Source organism: Prunus mume, linkage group LG5 (assembly GCF_029339155.1).
Source record: "Prunus mume cultivar Tortuosa linkage group LG5, ASM2933915v1, whole genome shotgun sequence".
Taxonomy (NCBI): domain Eukaryota; kingdom Viridiplantae; phylum Streptophyta; class Magnoliopsida; order Rosales; family Rosaceae; genus Prunus; species Prunus mume.
This window is the reverse complement of record NC_142702.1, coordinates 29,393,441-29,408,307: the sequence shown is the minus strand read 5'-3', so window position 1 is coordinate 29,408,307 and position 14,867 is coordinate 29,393,441. Positions and strand designations below refer to the sequence as shown.

At 38.9% G+C, this 14,867-nt stretch overlaps 3 protein-coding genes and 1 pseudogene across 3 annotated transcripts; 2 read left to right on the top strand and 2 right to left on the bottom strand.

Annotated features, from left to right (window-relative positions):
* Positions 1 to 665: 665 nt before the first annotated feature.
* On the bottom strand, positions 666 to 5,730 carry PTB2 (polypyrimidine tract-binding protein 2). Its single transcript, XM_089051743.1, has 11 exons — positions 5,548 to 5,730; positions 4,805 to 5,010; positions 4,490 to 4,699; positions 3,185 to 3,247; positions 3,027 to 3,100; positions 2,601 to 2,696; positions 2,321 to 2,378; positions 2,038 to 2,142; positions 1,861 to 1,942; positions 1,416 to 1,528; positions 666 to 1,277 (listed from the first exon to the last, which is right to left on the bottom strand). Exons 2-11 carry the CDS (start codon positions 4,988 to 4,990, stop codon positions 933 to 935), a joined length of 1,332 nt encoding a protein of 443 aa, XP_088907869.1. The 5' UTR covers positions 4,991 to 5,010; positions 5,548 to 5,730; the 3' UTR covers positions 666 to 932.
* A 596-nt stretch (positions 5,731 to 6,326) lies between these two features.
* Positions 6,327 to 7,886, bottom strand: LOC148917531 (polypyrimidine tract-binding-like protein). Its single transcript, XM_089051744.1, has 3 exons — positions 7,385 to 7,886; positions 7,053 to 7,304; positions 6,327 to 6,790 (listed from the first exon to the last, which is right to left on the bottom strand). Exons 1-3 carry the CDS (start codon positions 7,739 to 7,741, stop codon positions 6,479 to 6,481), a joined length of 921 nt encoding a protein of 306 aa, XP_088907870.1. The 5' UTR covers positions 7,742 to 7,886; the 3' UTR covers positions 6,327 to 6,478.
* A 41-nt stretch (positions 7,887 to 7,927) lies between these two features.
* Positions 7,928 to 10,341, top strand: LOC103333771 (pentatricopeptide repeat-containing protein At4g13650-like; annotated as a pseudogene).
* Positions 10,342 to 13,190: 2,849 nt separating this feature from the next.
* LOC103333666 (transcription factor TRY) lies at positions 13,191 to 14,635 on the top strand. Its single transcript, XM_008236555.3, is given in 4 exon segments — positions 13,191 to 13,583; positions 13,745 to 13,832; positions 14,406 to 14,522; positions 14,524 to 14,635. Coding segments are annotated over 4 exon segments (294 nt in total). The 5' UTR covers positions 13,191 to 13,531; the 3' UTR covers positions 14,561 to 14,635.
* The last annotated feature ends 232 nt before the right edge of the window (positions 14,636 to 14,867 follow it).

The following is a 14,867-nucleotide window of genomic DNA, read 5'->3' as shown; positions in this document are numbered from 1 at the left end:
ACAAGAAAAGCATCAAAGAAGTAGAAAATTGATGTATCAGTTTCTTGGTCTCCAAGGTAACCAACCATTAACGTAGTATTTTATACAGAAAGTAAGTTTCTTGTGAACATCAAGACAAGAACCAATACAACTAAAGATAAACGAAAAGAAGAGAGCAAATTGAAGGCCTAGATTGATCTAGAGAGCTTCATTAATAACTTACAGAGATGAAAGGCCGCAGAAGGGGTTGGTATATGGTATGCGTTGTTGCATGCAAACTGCAAAGCAAAGAAAGCTCCAAGCCTCTATTTATACATAAGCGCCTCTGTTCTCTTTTTCTAATAGGAAATAGAAGCTAATAGCCTTTTTTTTTTTTTTTGGTAACGGTCGGTGTTTAAGCTTAATCCTAGTGCGGACTGGAGATGGAGATCTTTGCCACGTCAGTTAAATAAAGATAAATGCCAATTCTCGATTGAAAAACAAAAAGAAAAGTAAACAATTTGTGAAAAAAATTAATAAAGAAAAGATGTCTTCCCTTCTTCTATAACATCAGTCTAATTTTAAGACGAAAAATTCAGAACTAAAATACGCGATAAAAGACGATGCACTACGCCAAGAAAAACTGTAAATATATATATATATATATTTTTTCGTTTGCAGAAAAATTGTTTTCATGAACAACCAAATTAAAACTAATAAGTTATATTATTTCAGAGTGCCATAAGTGACCGAGAGTAAGCAACAGAGTCATGGGACTAAATCAAGTATTAGAAGATAATTAATTTTACAGAATCTCACTATCAAAATTTCAAGAAAATGAAAAGGGGCTGCTGCTTTTACAGATGAGCAGTTCCCTCATTCAAATGCTCCTTGTATATGCAGGGGCGTGTTCCATTGAACGGTGAGATGACAACTAAGACAGCGAATTCCAAAATTCAATACACGAGGATACGTTATTGCACATGACCACGGTGATAGGGAGGCAAAGTTGCAGGCGGTGCACCACTCTGCATCATGCCAGGGCCCATTTGAGAAGGTAGAGGTAAAGTTCCAGGTGGCATGTAAGGTTGATTATGCATCTGAAGGGGCACAGACTGAGGAACTGCTGGAACCGTCGGTCCCCACCCTGCAGAAGGTTGAGGCATCACAGCCTGATCGGTTGGAGCAAATTGAGCTCCATTATACTGAGGCACTGCGGGAGCTATCATCTGAACAGGCTGTTGCCCTAGAATTGAGGGTTGTGGGTTCACAATTGGAATGTTAGGGATTGTATAGTCTCTGCTCCGATCATTGTTGATCTGTAATCAGCACAGTAAGCACAGAACATCAGGCAGAGCTTGTCTCTCGGAATCATGGGGAAAGTTGAAGGAAAAAAGAAAACCCTAAGAGAAGTGGAATATAATATAGAAGTGCAAATGACTAATCAAATAACTTGCCTTTATGCTGAGATCAGTATGGCGTGAATATGAGATGTGAAGCTTGCAAAACCCTCCATCGTAAATGCAATGCCCTTCCAAGGCTTCCTTGGCAACTACAGCTGTCTGAACATCTGCACGCCATAACATAATTATTACCTAAATTACTATCTAGTTGAATATATCATCGGCAGTTACTTTTATAGGAATTGTACAACACAGTACCATGCAGATATGGCACCATGTACATTGGTGATAAACAACCTTATATTTAATCAGTAAGCCTTAGGTTTGATATCAGTACGGCTTAAAAATAGGTTTGAAATCATCAAGGCCTAAATTCGAAATCAGTAAGGCTTAAGTTCAACCATGGACGTGCCAGCTGGCTGGTTACCGATCAACCAGGTAAGACCAGCCCATCCAGTCCAATTTTGAAAACCATGAAATAGAGTAATCAGAAAGGTACCTGGATACTGAATCAAAGCCTGAACCCCTCCGTTCTTATCAAACATGGCAATCTTTTGAACGGGCCCAAAAGCAGAAAAGACCTAATGGCAGGAAAAAGAAAATAAAGATCAGTTTTTAACTAAATGAGCATGGTCAACTAAGAAAACAATCAATTGAGAAAATTAATCGGATATACCATGTGTAAAACGTCCAAGGTGACAGCATACTGCATGTTTTCAATGGATGCAAGAAGCACATTACTCTCAGGTTCTAGCTTTTTCCCATCCAAGCCCACGCTAATCTGCAATGATAAATCAATAAGTACAAAAACACCTCATACAAATACAAAGCATTACTACGTTACATGCATGCCAAGGTTGGGAAGTGGCTACTCAATCAATAAGGGGGCCTTGGTACATAAATGTCTGCCTGCCACATGAATAATCTAATAAGAGTTTTCTTCCCCCTCAATGCATTACCTGACCACTTCCATCTATGGCTGATGGAGCAACAGGCAGGTAAGGATTAGTGTAGTCCCTGAATCAGAAAAAAGTGAGAACAGTAGTCGCCAACAAAGAGACAAAGACAGTCTAAAAAGTAAAACTTAAAAAGCAGATTTTTTAATTTTCTTGATAGAAAGGAACTCATGGTTTTACTAATAACCAACAAGAGAGGAAATATAACAAATACAAACATAGACGGTTGCAACATAACATTAGGTATAATTCCCAAGGAAAAGAACAAAGAACATGTGATTACCTGCTTCGGTGGCTCTGAAATTTCACACTCAAATCTGTGTGTCCAGAATATGTTATCCTGAGAGTACACGGTCCCACATGGTCAGGTAGAAGATACCTATACCGAATGAACAAAAGTTAGAAGATCATTATGCATGCGCATTGCACGCATATAAAAACGAATACAAGCAGAAAGTGTGCCATCATCACCAAATATCATCTAACGGCCTAACTTAGAAGTATCACGCAACAAGGCATTAGTTGCGAGAACTATTTTGCTTTATTTTTAAAAATTATAGTACAAGAACATGCATTTCAAGTTTAAATTTCTGTCAAAATTCTTACAGAACACTCATGCCCTAATAACCAACAGGTGCCTAGCTCCTACATATGCGAACAACTTAATCTTAGACTTGAAACCATGCCAAGCAACTAATACAACTGTCACCTGGGGATGCTTCTTGAATCCAGTGCAGTTTTTGCAGAAGTGGCAGTTTCTGCATCTGAAAATTGCACCAATGCCTGAAGAATAATACAAAATGAGATTGTCTCCAAAGGCCAATGGAAGCCAGTTAGAAATTCAGAACTAGATTAACTGATATAGACCTGGAATCCTGCTGTCTTCTCAAAAGTAGTTATCTTGTGCACAAACCCAAAAGCTGAAAATACCTGCATCGCTAGTAAACATTCAGAAAGATACACAGAAGCCATACATTTTACAAACTTAAGAAAAAAACTTTCAAACATAATCCCTCTACGAATCATTATGGATAATAATAGACCTCCAAATTTCATTTTCCAGGAACTACGGAAACATCTAACAGAAACAGATTACATTATCTTTGAAAAACATCTTTTACATGTGAATGAAGAAGAATGGAAGCTACAAATTAACATTAAAGATACAACATACTAATGGAATATACTAACTAAAAATTTCAGAGCCACTAGGGAGATACTTAGACTATCCTGCTCGAGATCAACCACACTTGTGCTGAGTTAATGTGAAATGTGTATCCCCACTCACAGAAGACATAGGACTAGTAGAAAATTATATAAATAAACTAAAGAGACCCAAAAAAAAGGCCCAAAAATCCGACAGAATATCCAAAGACTTAAATATTCCAACCACATCCTGCTTGTTAGGACTTCCTATTGGGGTGAAAAGGGTGTCCCCAAACGAAGAATACACAGGATTATTAGAAAAACTTGTTTTCTAGCTATTAAAAAGCAAGAATGATATTTGATTTTATGGAGGCACCTTAATCTTTCAACCAACGTATCTGTAAAACCATTATCCTATCTGCAAAATATAATTAATATAATTACTGAGGAATCCTATATGGATAACTATGGGGTCGTATAATTCCAGTTTTTAGTTTAAAGGAATAAGAACCATTTCATTAATCTTCTAATTGGCATCATTAAACCATGTATCCACTTTTCTATAAAGACTTAAAAGTATCCATGCCGGACAGACTTACACTCAGAGTGCAATTAAACACTTGAGACGTAGTATAACATAAAAGTGTGAGACAATCATGCTGATGAAACAAAGCAACAGAAAATTTTAAAAAGGGATAGAAGGATGCACAAGAGAAGAAATGAAAACATTCTAAACTATTAGAGTGGTAGGATCAGGATCATGAGGAGGAAGATTAGGGAAGAAAGAGGCAGTGTTAAGAAAGGAGAAAGGAGACAAACACACATGTGCTCTTTCTCCCGATGCACTAAGCTGCCATTGAAGATTTTCTCTTGAAATGGGCCTGCTGATCCATTCACATTTATGTCAAACAAAAACATCCCAGAACAAGACAAATTACAACCCAAACACAATACCTTAACGCTAACATATTTATACTGACAAATTTACGTCTTTAACTAAAACAGGGAAGCTGGCACATTGCTTACCAGGTGTAAAACATCTATGCTGACAAGGCGGGCATCATCACCTTCAATTGTTACCAACAGTACATTTCCAGCAACATCCGCAGCAGTTTTGTTGTTGACTATTTCTTGCCTATTGGAGTACTGTAGGTAAACTGTTTTCCCCCTTACTTGAGCAGGTTCTGAAGATGAGGCATAATATGATATCATCGCAATAGCTTGATTTAAATCCGCCTAAAAACATTCATGAAACAAGCATTGAAGGAAAATGTCTATCAGTAAAATATATGACAAATGTGCAAAATGGACCCAAAAAAAAAAAAACTGAATTACACTCACAAATTCAATAAAAGCTTGATTACGGTTTGCTCCAACATTGCACTTTGTGTTCACAACTTTACCAAATGGCTTTCCCAGTTCAATCAGTTCTTCCTCTGTGCACTCCCACGGCAAGTTCCTCAAATGAAGAACCTTCGATGGTGGCTGAGTGTAACGGAACTGTGGCTGACTGGACACAGAAGCCATTCTGTAAACCAACCCTTCACCTACAGAACAACACCATACAAATATTCAGTCCCTCAATCTACCACACTTCCACAAGAGCACAAACTCAATATATCTTCATCTTAATTACACACAACGGAAACCTACACTTCATGCCCATATTATTGTTTACGACATAAATATGATGAATATATTATTATATATATTGAATGCACGTAATACGAATAGGCAAGTTTTAATTTGTGTACACAATGCATACAAATAAGTATGCGTAAGCAAATCAAAGTAGGGAAATTGCCGTCATGAGAATGACACCTATGTCTTCAAAAAAATTACGAGAAAATGTAAAAAATAAGTGTAAATTTTTCCGAAAGATACAGCAATTTAGCGCATAAATATCCTAGAAAAGCAAATAATCATATAAATATATACGTTTCTGCAATACAGAGAGGGAAGGAGATCGAAGACGCAATAGAGAATTGAAACAAAATGGACAGAAGCATATTACAGACAGAAAATTAAAATTTGGGGCAAATAGGTGCCAAAATCGAAAGGATTATGGGTGAGGAAATGGTTACCTGAAAAATTCAAAGGAAGTAAAACCTCGATTGTTTGAGACGAACGTTGTGATTGTGAATAAGAAAATTAGGGCTGACAGAGACAGACGACAAAAGGCTCGCTCTCCTCTTATCACCGTAAGGGCCGTAAGGGCTCCTGAGACTGAGCACGCGTGTTACGCAGTCCGCTTAAAATTAGTACAACGTACAAATAAAATATAAAATAAAAAATAAAAAAGGAGAAGGAAGATAGATATACAGAGAACCGAAAACTCGATATATTACCTCGAGAAATATAGTAAATTTTTATGGTAAAGTTATTGGTAAGAGCATTGAGAAAAACAAAAAGTGTGGGGGCTATTTGAGATTTTGGCCCATAAGATATAACCCAAAGTTTTAAATATGTTCATAGCCCATTCCGGATTGCCAAAATTTTAGTTGGGCCTTGGCTTCAAGCAGCCCATTCATTACTTTTAGGTTTTTGTATAAATAGAAATGATAATCTAAATTATAAAAGAGGAGACGAATTTTACACACTACACACTACTAAAGTGTCATGAGTTGGAATATTGGTCTGCTCATTTTCCATCAGGCTAGATTCTGTTAGCAGTAACCTCTCATTTGACATTTTCAAAACTCATACATTCCTAAACATTCCTACTAATAATAATAGTGTGACGTGTGTGAAAAAAAAATTATTTTTGTGTTTTTGATGAGTTATTTTTACATGTATTTTGTGTCAAAATGTGATTCATATAAAGAGAGTATTTACAAGTTGTGATTCACATGAAGAAAGAGTATTTACAAGGAATGAGGTAGGCATTATCCTTTTCACTTTTCACTGAATTTATGCAGTTTCTGTGCACAAGATATGACATAAAAAGTAGGGTAAGAAAAGAAAAAACTTTGAAGCACAAGAGCCAACATGTACTATAAAGTATTAAGTATGTATTCAAGCGGTGGGACCAACAAGACCATCTTTGTACGGGGTGGGAGGTACTGGTGGTTCTACACTTGGTTCCACATGACGATGGTCATCATCGTGATAAGGTGGTCTGTTTGATCTCCTCCGTTGATCTTCTAGGATCAGGGGAACATGGCCTTCCCTTTCATAAACTAGCCGCTCTTGTGCCCCTCCCCTCAGCTTCTCAAGCCTCAGCCCATCACTCATCTGTTGCATCTTGAACACCTTCACCACATTTGCCAATCCTCCAATCAGGAACATCAGGCTGCCACCGGTCCCCAACCACACCCAATTCCTACCCTGCCCACACGCACAAACACACAAATTAATGAATTAACCTATTTAGGCGTGCTTCTATAATGGTTAAAAGCGCTTTTTAACTACCAAAAGTGTTTTTTGGGAATCCCTTTAATTTTAACAAAAATTTCAAGGTTGGTTGCAACTCAAGTGCTCGCAAAAGTGCTTCCTAAAAAAAGCAATCCCAAACCGGCCCAATTTCATAACCGCAATTTACTTAGACATAACAATGATTAATGGATTAATGACGAGGTTAAACAATTACCAGTAGCTGCAGGCCATGACGAAACAAACCATGTTGCTCTCGGGTGTTGAGAATTGCACCGACTGTGAACAGCACACTGCCAATCAAGAAGGGGATGTGCACGCTCTGTTGCAGGATTTGGACATGCCCATCCGCTCTCTCATAGATTTGGCACGAGTTGTGGATCGAACCCAGCAACCACAAAACAGGGCCAGCAATAAGCATGTTCTTCGCATGCCTCTCAAGCTTAGAGTAGCCATACCCTTTCTCTGCCTGCAACATTTCTCTGCACTCTTAATGCCACATCACATTCTTAATTAAATGATTAACAATTCATTAATATATGTATAAACCTGAATTAGAAGGAAAAAAATGCCCAAGAATGAGAGGACGGTGCCCAGAGCCTGAATCACAGGAACAGCGAACTCTACGAGCGCCAGCTGCTGGTCCAGCTCCATCAACGGCATCGAGTAGTCGAACATGGCAAGGTGGGCCACCAGATCATGCAAATTCACCACCAAGATTATGACCAAGGCTATGAGCATCAGAACCAGGCCTGACTTGGGCTCCTTGGACAGCTGAGCCACAAACCCACCAAGCAGCACCACCGTCGCGAACACGTAGAGCCCGGCGTTTATGTACTCGGCTCGGTTCCGGTCCATCCGGGGCCCGTACATTCGGACCTCCCGAGCCGACGCCAGCTTCACCATTTTAACTATGGAAATTAATTAAAAGAAGTAATAAAATATATAAATATATGAAGAAAAGAAATTCGTGTGATGTGAGAAAAAAGAGTCTTCGTCTCTGTTTGTTCTTCTGCTGCTTCTTGTTTTCTGGGTTGAGAGACTCAGAGAACGAGTGAGTGAAAGATTCGAGAGCGAAACTGTTTAAGTGGTAAGATCACAAGGGGGCACGTGTCTTCGTGCATGAAGCGCTTGCATTTGGAATTTCTAATATAATGCATCAATGACACGTGGCTGCTGGGGACTGAACTTAGATCGACACGAGGTTCTCATACGAATCATGCAATCACTTACTGATCATTATCATTAGAAAAAAAATGAAAAACAGAGAGAGAACGTGAGAAGAGTTACAGTATAACGACGTCGTCGAGCTTCATTCACCTCTCTCTCAACTGAAAATGTTGATGGTGGGAACATGGAAGCGCAGCCGATGGAAGCCGAACGTTAAACAGTTGTCGACCCTTTATCAACCTGCGAAAACTCTAGTCTCCGACATAGTTTCCACCAACGTCTGCATAACTCGGTACAGCAAATGCGGGCAGCTAGATGTTGCTCGGAAGGTGTTCGACGAAATGCCCATCCGAACCGTCGTCTCATGGAACGCCATGGTTTCGGGGTATTCAAAGTGGGGAAGATTCAGTGAGGCTCTATCTTTGGTTTCAATTATGCATCATGGCAATGTGAGACTCAATGAAACGACCTTTTTGACAACTCTTAGCGTCTGCGCGCGTTCAGGGTCTTTGAGTGAGGGAAGAGAGTTGCATTGCTCGGTGCTGAAAACTGGGACGGAGTGTTTTGAGCTAGTGGGGAGTTCTCTGTTGCATTTCTACTCTAATTGCCTTAAAATTGAGGACGCTAAGCGGGTTTTTGATGAGCTGCGTGGTGGAAATGAGTTGTTGTGGAGCTTAATGCTCGTGGGATACGTGCAATGTAATTTGATGGGTGATGCTATGGAATTGTTTCTAAAAATGCCGAAACGGGATGTTGTGGCATGGACTACGTTGATTTCCGGGTACGCTAAGAATGAAGGATGGGTGTGAGAGAGCCTTGGAGTTGTTTCAATGGATGAGGGGGAGTGGTGAGGTGGTTCCTAATGAGTTTACGTTGGATTGTGTTATAAGGGCTTATGGGAGATTGGGAGTGCTGTGTGCAGGGAAGGCTGTGCATGGACTTTTGATTAAGTATGGTTTTGAATCTGAAGAATCCATTGGTGGTGCTTTGATAGAATTTTATTGTAATAGTGAGGCTGTTCATTGTGCCAAGAGAGTTTATGATCGACTAGAAAACCCATGTTTAAATGCTTCAAATTCGCTTATCGGGGGCTTGTATTGATGGATAGGATTGAAGATGCAGAAAGAATTTTTAGTAGACTAAAAGAAAAGGATCCAGTTTCATATAATTTGATGATCAAAGGTTATGCGATGAGTGGTCAAGTTGATCAGTCAAAGAGGTTGTTTAAGAATATGAAGCATAGAACTATAATCTCTTCAAATACCATGATTTCTGTGTATTCTAGGATTGGGGACATTGATAAGGCTTTTAAGCTTTTTGAAGAAACGAAAAGGGAAGGGATCCTGTAACATGGAATGCCATGATCTCTGGTCACATTCAAAATCATCAGCATGAGGAGGCTTTGGAACTATATGTGACAATGCACAGATTATCAATTGACCGTACAAGATCAACATTCTCTGCTCTGTTTCATGCCTGTTCATGCCATTGGATCTCTTCAATTGGGACAAGTATTTCATGCCCAGTTGATTAAGACACCATTCGAATTGAATGTGTATGTTGGAACATCCCTAATAGATATGTACTCAAAATGTGGAAGCATCACTGATGCTGAAACATCATTTATCTGCATTCATTCACCAAATGTGGCAGCTTTGACAGCTCTCATTAACGGGTATGCGCAGTATGGGCTTGGCTCTGAGGCAATGTTGCTGTTTGAGCAAATGTTAAAGCAAGGAGTCATCCCTAATGCTGCTACTTTTGTGGGGATTCTGTCTGCCTGCAGTCATGCTGGTCTGGTCGACGAAGGGATGAGAATTTTCCACATGATGGAAGGAAGTTATGGAGTAAACCCAACTCTTGAACACTATGCATGCATAGTGGATCTTCTTGGTAGGTCTGGTCATCTACGAGAAGCTATGGAGTTTATCGATGAGATGCCGATGGAACCGGATGGGGTTATCTGGGGAGCTCTGCTACATGCTTGTTGGTTCCGGATGGACATGGAACTGGGTGAGAAGGTGGCTGATAAAATGTTTAGCTTGGATCCCAAGCCAATATCCGCTTATATAATTTTGTCTAACATATATGCAGTAATGGGAAAGTGGGGGGCAAAGATGAATGCAAGGAAGAGATTGAGAAGCTTGGAAGTGAAAAAGGATCCTGGATGTAGTTGGATTGAGTTGAACAGGAAAGTTCATGTGTTCTCTGTAGAAGACAATACCCATCCTCATTGTAATCTGATTTATGAAACGTTGGAGTTTCTGACAGCAAATATAAACTCTATTGTTCAGTTCGATTGTCTTTATGAAACATACTCTCATTGACCAAACTCACACTGTTTATCCTTTTTCTTTCGTTGCTTAACTTTAAATTGGATCCTTGAAAACAATAAAAAGTAAAATTAAATGACTAGCTAAAGTCTCAGTTATAATTTTAGATGTTCTTCAAGTGATACAGGACATGATTTAGAGGGGCTTAGATAAGAAAAGAAATTCATCAGTATCTTCTCAAGATACTGCATAAACAGTTGACACACTTCGTATGAATTCAAAAGAATTTGTGTGGCAACAATTAAGAGCTCTGTTTTGCAACACCTGCCGCTTTCACCACCCCTCGGAGTCGGAGTGTTATTGACGTTAATGGTAATTGCTGTGCAAAACAGTGATTTAATTTTGAAGAACCTGTGGCAATTTCTTTCATTGTCCTGCTTACTGCTGATTATGTAATGTCTGCCTATTCTCTTGTTCATTGGTGTTTGCCTTTTAATGTGCTACTAAGAAACAGGCAAATTCCCAAACAAAACAAACCCAGAAGCTAGTCTAGAATTTGTTTCCAATTTTAGAAAGAAGATAAAACAAACCTTGCTGCTGTTGTGGGCTGTGGTTGGGCCCAAACCCACAAAACTTTGGGCTCAATGACCAATCAACCCAACTCACACTTGGCTTGAGCTTTGACCCTTTTGACTCAAAATTGAAAGGGAATAATAAGTCACTTTTGATCAACAGGTATGAACATTAGAAAGGGGTTTAGTTAGTTTTGGTCGGAATTGTTGTCGTAGAATAGATGGATGTTGATGCTGGTCTACACTGTCGTATATAGTACGAAGTGCACAGTATGGAAACTTGGAAGCAAGCAAGTAGCAAGTACCTTTGCCTTTCTTTGATAACCATTCGAAATTCCCTCGTGTTATACTTTATATATAGTAGTGTAGGGACAAAAGTTGAAAATTCCTCTGTGCACAATAAGTCACGGGAAGAAGATGCATGTGACCCAAAAACAAACAACATTATTGTGAGGACTAAAATACCATTGAAGTGACCTCTGGGTGCTTATGTACTTTTCATGTCAAAATTTTCAAATGCACACTGCTCTTAATTAAATGATGGTATTTTATTGGGCCCAATATATCTTGCTATGGAATGGATCCAAGGATAGAATAGTAAATCTACTTTTCTATTTTTCAGAAAGGAATTTTAAAAAGGATAAACTACAGTAAACTCCTCAACCTATAGGGTCATTTACGAGTCCATACCCGATTTTGGGGACATTTATAAGTATATCTCAACGTCGCGGAAAATCTACAATTTGCCCTCCGTTAGCGAAATCGTCGGACAATCCGTTATCTGCCTATGTGGCATTTATGGAATTCATTTTTAATTGATTCCACTTCGGAGTCTACAGACTCTCCCATGGTGAAACTACGGAGAAGCCACCCAATATTGAAAGTGATCACGAAGAAGAGCAGACGTTCGAAAGCCTCGAATTTGATGCTCGTCTAATTCGTGCCTTAAACAAGAAGAAAATTTCTTGTTCAGATCGAGCAAAGCCACATAAAGATCCTCCTTTGATCGAGCGAAGCCTGAAATTGAGGCTTTTTAGTGTTTTGCAACCTTAGGGTTTAGATTCAAATTCGAATTTGATCAATAAATTGACCAAGTACAAATTAGGTTTTGAAATTGATTTGAGTTTGGTGCGTTATGGTGATTGGCCTGGTTTTTTTTTGTTTTTTTTTTTTTTTGTAGGGGTTTTAAAAGTCTCAAGCGTAATTTAAGAGGGCATGTCTCTTTGGCTTGTGATACCTCTTTTCATCATTTACAGAGCTTACATATTTCTGAAAATTTAGTTAATCAATCTTCATCCTTCAATTTGTAGATTCCAATGCATGTGTTTGATTTTAATAACGAACTGGTTCCTGGATTGTTTTTGCACTTTGGTGTAGTTAACGTGCTCTTCTCCCTTTTTAATTATTGTTTTCATAATTTTGGAGCCTCAGCGAAGTTCATGGGGTTGGCTGGGTGTGTGGCGTTGGTTCCTAGAGGAGGGTGGGTGTTGGATGTCGGGGCTCAGAGACTTGGGGGTGGTGTTAGGTGGGGTGGGCTAAGAGATTTAGGTCGCTAGGTAGGGAGGGAGGGTGCGTCTGATGGTTTTTTTCCTAATGAGTTTTGGGGTAGGCGACGGGAGAGGGGTGGCTAAGAGGTGGGGTTTAGTTGGGAGGAAGAGAGGGGGTTGGGTCCTCAATGGACGCACTCCTCGTGTAGCTTTTTTCTATAGGTTTTCTATTTTTGGTTTTTGGGTATTCATGGTGAAAGGAGGGAGGAGAAGATGGCAGGGTGGCTCTTTGGGCGGCGACGAGAGAGTGGTGGTGAGTGGGGTTTAGTCGAGAGGGAGAAAGAATTGGCTAGGTTGGAGAAGAGAGATGAGATTTTTTTTAATTTTTTTTAATGATTTTAAAATTATTTTTAACATTTACATAATTTTTTTTATTAATTTTTTGTCCACATGGAACTCCACGTCAATTAAAAAATGGATCCCACAAATGCCACATAGGCAGATAATGATTGTCTGAAGATCTCGCTAACGGAGGAGCAAATTGTAGGTTTTCCGCATGACGTTGAGTATGTACTCATAAATGTCCCCAAAATCGGGTATGGACTCGTAAATGACTTTATAAGTTAGGGGGTTTACTGTAGTTTACCCTTTTAAAAAAGAGAGAATAAAAATGCAAATTTTACCTTATTTGTTGGCTGCTCACTGAGCTGCTAAACAAATAATAAAATAAGAGGGGAAGTGTTCCATCATCCATCCATCTTCCATCATCTTCCATCATCCATGCATGATGACAAAGGTAAAGAGATGAATGAGCCTTTTGGAGACAAAGCAGATAGGCAAGGCAAGTTTATATTTATATATTTATATTTATATATAGCTAGGCTTTTTCCCCATTGCCATTTCTTCCTTGTTTCTTCTCTGAGCTCTGTGTTGTCAACTACAAGTCTACAAGCCTACGAGTCAACAAACACACTTTGTAGTTTGTTGGGGGCAGCAGCAACTTGTGGTTGTGGCTTCCGCATCAAAGAGATATATATTCCCTTTTCTTTCTTTGAATTCCACACTCATATATATAATACTAGCAAGTTACAAGCGCAACCCAATTTACTACATTTCTCTCATTCCTTATTTATTCCATTCCTCTCTTTCTCCTCCATTTACCTTTCTTTTTTAGTCTGGTTTCTAACGCAGACCATGGACGGATGTCGTCGAAAACGACCCAAAACCGCCACTTCTGAGTCTGACGGTTGGTGCTTCATTCCTTCTCCATTTTATGTTCCCTTTCCAACAAACTTTCATTTCTAATTAAGTAAGTTTGTCTGTCTTCTTTTTTTAGTTGTAAGAAAGTTTGTCTGTTTGATGAAACTTTCATTTGATGTCCTTTTGTTTTCCCATCTACTCGGGCAGAGGTTATTAGCAATGAATGGGAATTCATAAACATGACTGAACAAGAAGAAGATCTCCTCTATAGAATGTATAGGCTCGTTGGGCCGAGGTAATAACTTGTTTATTTCCAAATCCAAATTATTAGTATCTGTTATTTTTCTCATTATTAATACATAATAATAATCTAAGCCATTACACAAATATGGAGTTGATAGCATGCAGCACAGCAAACTCTGCACATGGTTAATCGAAAAAACAAAAAGGAAAAGCACTTACAACCCAGATTCCAAACTTCACTTCCATCTCAAGTTGTAAAGTTTGTCTTTTCTATTGTCTCATCGTCTTTCAGATTTTACTGTTCCGAACATTAATTGTACTCTAAAACCCCAGCTGCCTTCCACGTTGCTACCTTTAAATATTTCCGTCATGTGTCCAACAGTCAAGAGTTGACCTTAAATCCTTGATCCGTATATACAAGAGTGTCCTTACCTTGCAGTTATTGCAAAACAAGATATCTGAAACAGTTGTGTTTCAAGTCACGTGAAACTATCCAGCATGAATTCTACAGCTTGAATCTGGAGATTTAACAATATTTGTTATCTTGGATTTTAATGTCATGGAGGTTTGCATATACAAATACCATGGTGTGATTTTTTTTTTCTTTTCGCTGTCTTGGTTTCAGGTGGGATTTAATAGCTGGTCGGATTCCGGGTCGAACACCAGAAGAATTAGAGAGGTATTGGATCATGAGACATTGCGATACGTTTGCTGACAAAAGAAATCAGCAAGACAACTCTGAAAAATGTTGGTCGTCGAATGTTTAATGGTTTCAAGTAGTTGTCTTCGTCTTAGATGGTTATTGTGGCTTGGCTTCTGTCTGTTTCTTGTGCAGTAGTTTAGTTCTTGCAGTTATCTCTCTCTCTCTCTCTCTCTCTCTCTCTCTCTCTCTGTTCAGGTAAACTCTGAAAGTAAATTCTTTCCCTAGAATCAGGAACCACTCCTGAGCCAGGGCTGTAAGAAATGAAGAAAGAAAAAGAAAATGCATGGCAAGGTGAATTTCATGATGAACATGAAATATTTTGAATTAAAAATTGCTAGCAAGTTCAAGATTTCACATAAAAGCAAGGCAACAATGATCTCTGTG